Raw genomic sequence first — 12,094 nt, 5'->3', positions numbered from 1 at the left:
GAAACCAACGATCACTGACGTTTCCATCACTTTTACTGATTCTAACTCACGGGGGACGTTTCTGCTTCCTGACTGGTCGTTTTCTTTTTGCTGATGATTTTTAATCTGATTGGCCGTGGGACAAATAATGGGCGGGCTCATACGTGTTCTTCCGTCTATGATTGGCTGTCTAACGTAAGGGGAACGAGTCCACGTCCCTCCCATTGGACAGCTGCGTTAGAGAGCTCGCGTTTAATTGGTCGATCGGTACCGCCAGACGTTGCCACAAAATTTCAAACATTCGTTTGGAAGCGCAGCTCGCGGTGCGGTCGCGTTGTGACAAGAGTTTCATTTAATTCCTTCTAGCTGGTGTTAAACGCAGGTTTTACAGTCTTTCGAGCGTCGAGGTGAATCTGCACAACAGACAGGATGGCGGAACCACTGAGGGTAACTATTCTATTTTATGTAAATGAACCGTTAGCTTGTTCTGCTAACAACTCTAAGTAAGGCTAAAGACTAGCGTTTCTCCAGTTAACAGCAGTTCCACTAGGTTACGTAAAAACATTATATAATGTTTTGACGTTATTATGTAAGTTCCATTGTTACAAATCTCTAAATGAGCGTTGTCTCTTAAGGAGTCGCTCCCAAACACCCAGTGTTTTGGATTAAGTGGTTCCCCCGTTAACGGGTGACCAATTTCCTCCAGCGGTCATTGTTGCTGCTTGTAATAGTAAATGTTAAAAAAACCCGTAGCTGTCCTAGCGAACGCCGTTTTAACACGTTTACAAGAAAGTTTCAAAGTATGCGATTTTTTGCATATCTTGATTTGTCATCTGCTTTTATGAGCTGCAGCAACCGTTTACGCTAAAGGAAGTCGGTTACCAGTTAACATGGAAGCCAGTTGGTCCGAAACACCGGTGGTGGCGGAGATTTCGGCTCCCGCTGTGCGATTTGAAAATGTATATTGAATAAACTAAACCGTTATATCAAGTTAACATATAAAGCATAAAGTTGTTTCTTTAGACAGTAAATTAACGTCAGGCCAAGCTGCATATGGGAAGTGTTTTACACCATTCTTTGTCTTTTTCAACTATAAAAAAAATCTCAGTGGATCCCAGATTATAAGTGTCTATGCTGGTTGGATTATGTGGGATGGAACAGCCTCCATAATCCAACTAATGAGATGGACTGAACTGTTACTTCTACTTGGTTTAAGCGTTTGCCTCACAGCAAGAAGGTCATGGGTTCAAATACCGACTGGGCCTTTTTATGTGGAGTTTGCTTGTTCTAGTGTGTGGGGGGGTTTTATCCAGCAACTACACTTAAAAAAACATGCATGTGAGGTTAATTAACGATTTTAGATTGCTCCTATGTGAGCGTGTGTGATTGTCTGTTTACTTCATATTTAGTTTACTTTGTGTTTTGTAGAGTGAGCTATAAATGTCTGTCCTGTCATTGTCTGGTTATTACATGTTGCACAACTAGAGACCATACCCAGTGAGATTAAATACAACCCTTTGTCATTTCTGTAGGCCTTTCTGGAAAACCAGCCGGCAGTAAAGACAAAGAAAGATCCGAAGCGGATGTCGGTGGAGAGGATCTATCAGAAGAAGACGCAGCTGGAGCACATCTTGCTCAGACCAGACTCCTACATCGGTTCTGTGGAGCCTGTCACTCAAGTAAGAGTCACGTCACAACACTTGTATTGGTGCATTTCTTACTATATTTATATGCGAATCAGAGGAAATTCGAACGATTCATGTTATCTGAATATGCACTTGTTGTAGCTAAGTCACTGTTGAATTTTCCTCCCAGCAAATGTGGGTGTATGATACCGATGCTCAGCTGAATTGCCGCGATGTGATGTTTGTGCCGGGACTTTACAAGATTTTCGACGAGATTCTTGGTGGGTAAACTACAATGATGCTGTTTACTGTGATGTGGTGTTTGGTCATCCCAAGCCCTCCGCGCTGAAATAGTATTTCTTCCTCCAGTAAATGCAGCTGATAACAAGCAGAGGGACAAAAACATGTCGTGTATCAAGATAACCATCGACGTGTGAGTAATATTTACTATTGCACAGCCATTCAAGATCTCAAACCAGCTTGTAATTCCACCAGAATGCCACCAGTTACATGAACAACGTTTCTTCTTTAGTGAAAACAACACCATCAGCGTGTGGAACAATGGGAAGGGCATTCCTGTGGTGGAGCACAAGGTGGAGAAGGTCTTTGTGCCTGCTCTCATCTTCGGACAGCTCCTAACATCCAGTAACTATGATGACGATGAGAAGAAAATCACAGGTGAGGCTGCTTAAGTGTAAAAAAAAGATCATTATTTAAGTAGATGTACTTTTCCTCTTGTGGACCTTTTGGTATTTGCTGCAGTTACACTTTTAAAATGAAATACAGTACGAGAAGCTTGTACATATTCACGTCTTGAAAATGAGAAACTAGTCACTTAAGGTTAATCTTTGACAAAACAACATTTTATGTGAACAAGCTTCAGCTATGTGGGGTTGTTAGAGGTTCGTTACTGTCCATGTTTTTCATTTCAAGTGTCCAAATTAACAATTATATATGTTCAGGTGGACGTAATGGATATGGTGCTAAGCTTTGCAACATCTTCAGCACAAAGTTCACCGTGGAGACTGCTTGTAGGGAGTCCAAGAGATGCTTCAAGCAGGTAGGAAGGCTGCAGCACATTTCCTTTTTATTTGTCTGAGTTGTAACCTGTAAGAGGTACCTGTCACTTCATGTATGTATGCATGTGTGTGTGATTTCCTCAGACATGGTATGACAACATGGGCAGGGCCGGGGAGCCCGCCATCAAACCCTTTGATGGAGACGACTACACATGCATCACATTCAGTCCAGACCTGCCCAAGTTCAAAATGAGCGTCCTGGACAAAGACACGGTGGCTCTGATGACCCGGAGAGCTTATGACATCGCTGGGTCGTCTAAAGGTGTCCGGGTGTTCTTCAATGGCAAGAGGCTGCCAGTGAGTCACGTAGACTTTTAATGTTTCTGTCTCACGTCCTGCTTCTTGTCAGGCACCTACCAATCGGTTAACCAGAGTCTTCAAAGACACAATCATTTTGGTTCAAGGACTGTCAGACACATGTTGTCCAGATTCTAACGTTACGTTTTGAAGCCAAATTAAGTTTCTGCTGAACCTCTTTCTGCTGTCAGTTTAAACAAAACCTGTCTGTTTATGCCCAATTCTTCACGGCTGCTTGATTGAAATGTTTCTGGCGTTCGGTTGAATGGTTTATAATGTAGAGCCGATGTCAGCAGCCCATTGAGAGTAAACCTTGTGATTAATATTAAGATTATGTCTCTTGCACTATAGATTACCGACTTCCGCAGCTACGTGGATCTGTATCTGCAGGACAAGGTGGACGAGCAGGGCTCTCCCCTCAGTGTCATCCATGAGGTTGCCAATGAGCGCTGGGAAGTCTGCCTCACCTCGAGTGAGAAAGGCTTCCAGCAGATCAGCTTTGTCAACAGCATTGCCACCACCAAGGTACAGCCTCTACTGCACACGTTGTCTTGAACTATGTGACCAAGACATTTGGTGAGTTAGTTCGGTTGTTACCTCGATGATGAATCGGTCTCTTGGGGCACTTGGCAGATTGTTTACATCACAGGGCAGCATTAAATTGTTTTAAGAACTAGTGGATCATATTCTTTTGGCAGTTAAGTGCAAGTTTGGATACTTTCCCAGCCACTTGGTGTCATTCTGATTGAGGCGACTTTCATTCTGTAAATGGCCTCCCATTTGTCCGCCGCGCTTCAGGGAGGCAGGCACACCGACTACGTGGCTGACCAGGTGGTCACGAAGCTCATTGAGGTGGTGAAGAAGAAGAACAAAGCCGGTGTGGCTGTCAAACCATTCCAGGTATTTATTAGGATCTGAGACTTACTTTCCCCAAATGAAGCTCAAATCTGTGATTATTTTTGAGGAATCTTCTTTTCTTTAAAGAACAAGTTCCGATAATTCCTTCTTTTCTCCTCTAGGTGAAGAACCACATGTGGCTGTTTATCAACTGCCTGATTGAAAACCCAACCTTCGATTCTCAGACTAAAGAGAACATGACGCTGCAACACAAGAAGTTTGGATCCACCTGTACCCTCAGCGACAAGTTCTTTAAGCAGGTGCTCATCAAAAGCAACGCAGCATCGCGTTCCCCAGAGGTATAATCATCCAGATTGAACTCGTGTCTCATTCTGCTGCGTGTAGGCCACATCCTCTGGAATCGTGGAGAGTGTCATGAACTGGGTGAGGTTCAAGGCTCAGACCCAGCTCAACAAGAAATGTTCTGCAGTGAAACACACTAAAATCAAGGGCGTGCCAAAGCTGGATGATGCAAACGATGCAGGTAACGTGCAGCCGCTCTCATTTCTCTCCGTCTTTCAGTCTCAGTTGAATAAACATTATTTCTGTGGTAGGTGGGAGGAACTCTATTGGCTGCACGCTAATTCTTACGGAGGGAGACTCGGCCAAGACGCTGGCTGTGTCTGGGCTCGGGGTGGTCGGAAGAGATCGCTATGGCGTCTTCCCTCTCAAAGGAAAAATCCTCAATGTGCGGGAGGCCTCACTCAAACAGGTCAGTCAAAAGAGGTCCGATTACTATGAAGTGATTGTCATGCTTTTTAAAAAAAAAAAAAACTATTAATTGAAAATAGTAACAAGACACAGAATTACAGGTTGAAGCATTGCTGATGTTTAGAAAACCTCTGGGCATAAAAAGTTGTTCTGCTCTTCCTCAGATTATGGAAAACGCTGAAATCAACAACATCATCAAGATCCTGGGTCTCCAGTACAAGAAGAACTACAGCGACCCAGAATCCCTCAAGTCTCTGCGTTATGGCAAGATCATGATCATGACAGATCAGGTGTGTGTTTGTTTTCGGTCTCTTCATCCCGTCGTCGTATTGGAGAGAGTGTCATCACATTCAGTTTAATGGAAATCCTGAAGCGTCATTTTATCCTCGGTTTTACTTTGGATTGTCGTTTTGCTCTGAACAAGAGCTGTGAATCATCCCTCGTCTCTCCATCACTTTACCTTCTCTCCACTCTGGCCTTGAGGCTTTCCCACCGGAGCCTCGTTACTCTGACTTATTGTCCTGCAGCTGGACTGGAAAAATCTCAAACTTCTCACGTTGAACTGCTCCCATCAGGCAGTCGTTCACCGTTTTCTTTTCTGGTATCTTTTTTTATAGATTTATAGGCTCTTCACTTCATCATGAGTGCGTTTAAAAGAGAGTTTTGAGCTTTACCATGACCTGGACTGTGCTGATGTTTCTGACAGGATCAAGACGGCTCGCACATCAAGGGGCTTCTGATCAACTTCCTCCACCACAACTGGCCGTCCCTGCTGCACCACAACTTCCTGGAGGAGTTTATCACTCCCATCATCAAAGTGTGTAATAGTTGGACTGCGTGTTGGATGTTTTTTCACCTAGAAATTTAGAATCCGCCTTGACAAATCTTTTCCTGTTTCGATGAGCTCCATCAGAGTGAAGGCAGGCTGAGTATGGTGGATTTTAGTCCAACGGATTTGGCAACAATAGCGCCATCTGGTGTCTATTGAGAACATTATTTGTGAAAACTGCTGCCTCAAAGCAATTCCATCATGTCTGCAGAGCTTGCCATGTTTAATTATTCCTTTAGGAGAGTTTTGTGCCGTTTTGTTTTTGCTGTGAAATCGTATCTGAATCAGGAGGTAAACCTCGTCTTTCTGTCTCTAGGCGTCGTTCAAGAAGACTCAGCTGTCTTTCTACAGTCTTCCTGAGTTTAATGAATGGAAGGACAGCCAGGCCAACCTCAAATCTTGGAAAATCAAATACTACAAAGGTTTGTTATAAACCCCTGTGTGGTAGTGAAACAGCCAAGTAAGCCTGCCACCGTTCTCGGTCAATTTAATGGTTTTACTGTTTTTGTTTGTGTTCATGGTGCCTTAACTTGTTGGTTCTTTCTTTGTCGTCCTTCCAGGTTTGGGAACTAGCACATCGCAGGAAGCCAAGGAGTACTTCTCTGATATGAAGAGACACAGAATCCCATTCAAGTACTGTGGACCTGAGGATGATGAAGCTATCACCCTGGTAAGATGCCACGCATCATTCTTTTACTGGTTAAACTTCACTGGTTTGTTTTTAACTGTTGATCAGGGCTGTCAAACATACTTCAGTTCAGGAGTGTAACTAGTCATGCAGTATGAACTGATCATCGTGTCCTTCCTGTGTCAAGGCCTTTAGCAAGAAGAAAGTGGACGAACGAAAAGAGTGGCTTACCAACTTCATGATCAACCGGCGCCAGCGCAGAGAGCACAACCTGCCCGAAGTAATCTCACTACCTTCTCTGAGCTTCGTGGGCTTCGTTACTGTTCTCTGCTCAGTGTAACTGCATGTTTTGTGGTATTTTGCAGGATTATCTGTATGGTCAGGCCACAACGTCTCTTTCCTACAACGACTTTGTCAACAAGGAGCTGGTTCTTTTCTCCAACTCTGACAACGAGAGGTCCATTCCCTGTCTGGTCGACGGTGCGAGATGATGAAGCACATTTTTAACTTTAGAGAGACGCTGCTGGGAGTTGTCTAATGTGTGTGTTTCTGCTTGTCTGTGTCCGTCAGGCCTGAAGCCAGGTCAGAGAAAAGTGCTGTTCTGTTGCTTCAAGAGGAACGACAAGCGGGAGGTGAAGGTGGCTCAGCTGGCCGGTTCAGTGGCCGAGATGTCTGCCTACCACCATGGAGAGGTGCGGAGGCTTCGACCTGCATTCAGCATTCTGTGTGTTTATGAAACCTGCGGTCCTTTTATTCCCTGCTGATTGTTGCATTGTTTCTGAATTATCTCATATTTTTTGTGAAAAGGGCAAAAACAAGCCGACTTCATTTCTGTGATCCCAAATGTTGGCTGTGAGATGACCAGTTGGTTTCAGTCGATTTATTCTGAACTAATGTTGTTTTTCAGAGCTCTCTGATGATGACCATTATTGGCTTGGCCCAGAACTATGTGGGAAGCAACAACTTGAACCTCCTGCAGCCTCTGGGACAGTTTGGAACGAGGCTGCACGGCGGCAAAGACTCGGCCAGCCCTCGATACATCTTCACCATGCTCAGGTCAGCAAACGCCTCAAAGCTGCAAGGCGTCCCAGTATGCAGGAGTTAAATGGGTTTCTCTCTGTTAAAAGCACCTAGAAATGTAATGCTCTATAAATAAAATTGAATTGATCTCATGGCGTCGTTTAGCTCCCTGGCTCGCCTTCTGTTCCCGCCTGTGGACGACAACCTGCTCAAGTACAACTACGATGACAACCAGCGCATCGAACCAGAGTGGTACATTCCCATCATCCCCACCGTCCTGTCCAACGGCCCTGAAGGCATCGGCACCGGCTGGGCCAGCAAGATTCCCAACTACGACGTGCGTGAGCTCGTGGCCAACATCCACCGCATGCTGAACGGCGAGGAGCCCCTGCCCATGGTGAGGACGGTAACCGAATGTCACACGCTCCACCTTGTTCTCTCTGCTGCATGTTACATTAATTTTCTTAACTTTATAGCTTCCAAACTACAAAGGCTTCAAAGGCACAATCGACCAAGTGATGAACAACCAGTACATGAACACTGGAGAGGTTTCCATTATTGATTCCACCACCATTGAGATCTCTGAGCTGCCTGTCAAAACCTGGACTCAGGTGAGACGATAGAAGCTTTAAATGAGCATCTTCTTCATTTGAGGTACGTTTGGAGTGGTTTACACGAAGCATGTGATGTAATTGTTTGTACTGTGTCGTCTAGGCCTACAAGGAGGGCGTACTGGAGCCCATGTTGAATGGAACAGATAAAGTTCCTCCTCTGATCACAGACTACAAAGAGTACCACACTGACACCACGGTGCGCTTCGTGGTCAAGATGGCGGAGGAGAAGCTGAGGGAGGCAGAGGCTGCTGGCCTCCATAAAGTCTTCAAGCTGCAGAACTCTCTCACCTGCAACTCCATGGTAACGCCATCCTCATTCACAGCAGAGGACTAATCCCGTGGTGTCAGCTAGAGTTGTTTGTTTTTTGTTTTTTTTATCTTCACTTCTATTCTGCTCCGTCTCAGGTCCTCTTTGACCACGTGGGCAGCCTGAAGAAGTACGAGTCTGTGCAGGACATTCTCAAGGATTTCTTTGAGCTGAGGATGAATTATTATGTGCTGAGGAAGGACTGGCTGGTCGGCATGCTGGGAGCCGAGAGCGCCAGACTCTCCAACCAGGCTCGCTTCATCCTGGAGAAGATCGAGGGCAAATTAGTTATTGGTGAGTCGCTGATCCGCTGCCGTCTATTACAAATAGAACATCATGATAATGATCAGAATAAAGCTGTTTATATTTAGAGTATTAATCCTGATTCTTCGTTCACAGAAAACAAGCCAAAGAAAGAACTGATTGCAATGCTGCAGAAGATGGGCTACGACTCCGACCCTGTCAAGGCCTGGAAAAAAGCGCAGGAGAAGGTACGACGTTCACACTGAAGCTGTGTTCAGCTGCAACATCCAGCAGCCAAACCATCAATTCCTGCTCACTCTCTTGAAATTAGGATGACGAAGAGGAACACGACAAGGACGAAGAGGAGAAGGAAGACGCCAGCGGGCCCGACTACAACTACCTGCTGAGCATGCCCATGTGGTACCTGACCAAGGAGAAGAAGGAGGAGCTGTGCAGACAGAGGGACGCCAAGGTCTGAGTTCTCCTCACATCCTGTTCTTTACAAAAGCTTCAGCTGAAAAATTTCCGTTTTGTTTGAACTGTTTGTGCAGCTGACGGAGCTGAACACATTAGAGAAGAAGGCTCCGTCTGACCTGTGGAAGGAAGATCTCGCTGCTTTCTCCGAGGAGCTGGAGGTAGAGACTTTCTGCCTGTCATATGGTTTCACTTCACCAATGAAACTGTTTTTAGCTTTAATAAAAGTACACATGGCTGAAACTGTCTTCTGATCTGCTGGCTCAGCGCCTTGAGGAGAAGGAGAAGGAGGCGGCCATCATGCCCGTGAAGGGAAAAGGCAAAGCACAGAAGGTGAAGCAGGAGACTCTGCCCACGCCGCAGGGCCGCCGCGTTATTCCACGAGTTACCAGCGCCATGAAGGCCGACGCCAACAGGAAGGCTGATCTGAAGAAAGGAGAAGGCAAGAGAGTCAGAAAGACAAAGGTACGTCTGCCGTGAGACGACGACGACGACGATCTCGTCTCTGCATCAGACAAAACACAACTACCTTGTGACCGCAGGGCGAAGACGTGGCGGTGAAGATGGAATTTGGAGACGATGCAGAGAATCCCACCCTGGTGGAGGAAACTGGCCTGATTGCGCGACTGAGCAAGAAAACCAAAACTCAGACGAAGGAGAAAGGTGAGACTGAAGTCCTCATTTTCAGACTCTCCGGTCTGAACGAGGTGGAATGGATCAAGTTTCAAGCAGGATTATTATTGCAACAACACAACAGCAAAGCTTTGCCACAAACCAGTTTTCATTGTCCGCTTCATACTAATAATCTTTAAATGTCTTGAAATGCTTCCTATTGGGCTTCATCCTCAGAAACGCTCCCTGGCTCTGATGTTTGACTGAAACAATCCAACACCATGAAAACCATCAGAAACAGCAGGGACTTTACCTGAACATATTCACACATCACTGACTTTATTTTGACTATCTAATTTCCTCCCATGAGCTCGTTCCTTTAATGTTTAGTAATGAAGTTCAGTCAAATGAGAAGCTAAATCAAAAAGGGTCAAATTATTTACAAAATGCTTAAAAAGAAACACTCAATTTATTCACTGACATTTTGGGATAGTTAGACGTAACCATGTCAGAAATATTATGAGCTCATTTTAATTGTGTTCGTTCAACATGTATTCAGAGGTTGTAAATGTTTTTATTAACAGGCGAACCTCGTGAATATCCTGCTTGTTTTCGTTTAATCTTGTCCCGTCTTTAGATTTATTGAGATTCACATCAGAGGTTTCACAGCGGTTTGTGTTCATCAGTCCACGTCAAATAAAAAAAAAGTAAAAGCTTTCTGTCCAAACGAAGTGGCAGCGAGAGTCGAACCTCTGAGCTGCCGGCGACCAGCCTCACAAAGGTTTGATGACAAACAGCAAATGTTCCTCTCGTTAGGTAAAGGCCGTCGCACTAGGATGAAACGGGAATTTCACAGCAGCGTTCATGAAGAACTCACTCCTGAGGCGTGATTTTAAATGATGTGAAAGAAGAGTTGAATGTGTCCGTTGGAAGGAATCTGTTGCCTGTCGAGGAGGTTTGTCGCTGGACTGAGGTTAACGTTGTTTGCAGCATCGAACGGGAAGCAGACGAAGCTTCAGTTCAAACCGGTGAAGAAGACGACAAACCCGTGGTCGGACGAGGAGGAGGAGGAGGAAGAGGGTCTGTCTGAGGAGGAGGAGGATGAAGAGGTGAAAGAGGTGGCACCCAGAGCGCGGGTGGCTCGCTCAACCAAAGGTGAATGAGCTTGATAGACCTTCATTACATTTCTATGTTTTAACTGAAAACTGTTGATCGTTGCTTCAACAGTCGTGATTAAAGTTAAAACACACACACACCAACCAGACCAGATGTAAACCCTCCTGAGGCTGATGAGCTTCCAGTTTCCTACTCACTGGCTGCAGCAGCTGTTTGATGACTCATTTAACATCAGTAATCAACTTCTACCTCTTGTTTCGTTTGGAGGGAAAAAACCCAAATCTTACTATTTAGTTTAACAGAAACCTTTTTGTTTTAATCCTCAAGCTGCGGTGAAATACAGCGTGTCCGACAGTGAGGACGAGTTTGAAGACTGGGGCAAGAAGAAGGCTCCAAAACATAAAGCGCTGATCAGTGACGACGACACCAGCTTCGCCCTGGAGCCCAGCGACATGGACTCTCCGGCGCCACCTCCCAAGTGAGTGAGAGACGACATGAAGCTGCTCTCCACCAGATCCACCCTCCACCTACTCAACCTGTTGTTTCTCTTTAAGGAAAAGGGTAACGAAGAGCAAGTCCCCTGAAGAAGCAGCCACCGAGACGAGCTGTGAGTATCTCCAGCTAGCTCCAGTGTGTTTGACGTGTCGTCAGGTGACTGACGACGTTTTCCCTTGGTTGTCACAGCTCAGTCTGACAACCAGGCTCCGCCCACAAAGGCTCCGCCCACAAAGGCTCCGCCCACAAAGGCTCCGCCCACAAAGGCTCCAGCTCAACGTAAACCCAAAGAGACTGCGCCCAAGAAGCCCTCTGCTGCTAAGAAAGCAGCCGCTCCCAAGAAAAAGGCGGCAGGTACTCTATCTTCCTTTCAGACAGACGACCGCTCCACAACAGACTCATGTGTTGTTTCTGCTCTCCGTCTCTCAGACCCCAAGCAGCCGTCCATCCTGGCCGGTCTCTCCAAACCCAGAGCGTCGTCCAGCGTCGCCACCAAGAAGCTTCCCTCCTTCGACTCCAGCGACTCTGAGAGTGAAGCCAAAGCACCGGCGGCCAAGTCCAAGGCTGTTCTGAAGCGTAAGCAGGTCGTCAGCGATGACGACTCGGACAGCAACACCGACCTGGCCTCACGCCTCAAGACCAAAACGACCACCGCGGTTAAGGTTTGTTCTCACAGGAGATCCTGGAGGAAACGACACGACTTCTCTATGTTGTCTCATTTATTTTTCCTTGTAGAAAAACAAGAAGTGGCTCGATGATGACGACAGCTTCCAGGTTGCTGAGGACACGGCGGATGTTCCTCTGGCCCCAAAGGGAAAATCCTCTCGGGCCCGGAAAGCCGTCACCTACAACATGGACTCCGACTCGGATGACGACTTTTAATCTGCGTCTCTGAGCTCCGGCCTGCGTTCAGTTGATATGAGGAGCTGATTGATCATCAGTCATTGGTTTGGTGCTTCATTGGAAAGTGAAGCCAGTTTCACTGAACAGAAGTTCTTATGAAAACAGATAGTTGGAAGGTCGAGTTTTAATCTTCCAAAAAACTTTTATGCCTGAATGTCTTTTGTACTCCTGTTGTTCTTGTCTTGTAAATATTTCTGTGGTTTCATGTTTGAAGAAATAAAGTCAACGCTGAATTGTCTTACGAGTGCTTTCTTTAGAGAAACTG

General features: G+C 45.8%; 1 protein-coding gene across 1 annotated transcript; it reads left to right on the top strand.

Annotated features, from left to right (window-relative positions):
* The first annotated feature begins 261 nt into the window (after nt 1-261).
* On the top strand, nt 262-12,067 carry top2a (DNA topoisomerase II alpha). The gene is made up of 35 exons (XM_080476080.1): nt 262-426; nt 1,512-1,658; nt 1,795-1,885; nt 1,974-2,037; nt 2,137-2,282; nt 2,567-2,664; nt 2,768-2,980; nt 3,332-3,505; nt 3,779-3,880; nt 4,000-4,137; nt 4,223-4,361; nt 4,432-4,589; nt 4,753-4,878; nt 5,295-5,405; nt 5,734-5,839; nt 5,978-6,087; nt 6,233-6,325; nt 6,411-6,525; nt 6,616-6,737; nt 6,953-7,101; nt 7,231-7,462; nt 7,542-7,676; nt 7,780-7,980; nt 8,085-8,280; nt 8,386-8,477; nt 8,561-8,701; nt 8,781-8,864; nt 8,971-9,168; nt 9,246-9,366; nt 10,306-10,470; nt 10,759-10,909; nt 10,986-11,038; nt 11,116-11,280; nt 11,356-11,588; nt 11,662-12,067. Exons 1-35 carry the CDS (start codon nt 409-411, stop codon nt 11,806-11,808), a joined length of 4,734 nt encoding a protein of 1,577 aa, XP_080332206.1. The 5' UTR covers nt 262-408; the 3' UTR covers nt 11,809-12,067.
* Nucleotides 12,068-12,094: the final 27 nt, after the last annotated feature.

This window comes from Lipophrys pholis, assembly GCF_963383615.2.
Source record: "Lipophrys pholis genome assembly, chromosome: 1".
NCBI lineage: Eukaryota > Metazoa > Chordata > Actinopteri > Blenniiformes > Blenniidae > Lipophrys > Lipophrys pholis.
The sequence above is the reverse complement of the archived record's forward strand: the minus strand, read 5'-3'. Positions and strand labels throughout refer to the sequence as shown.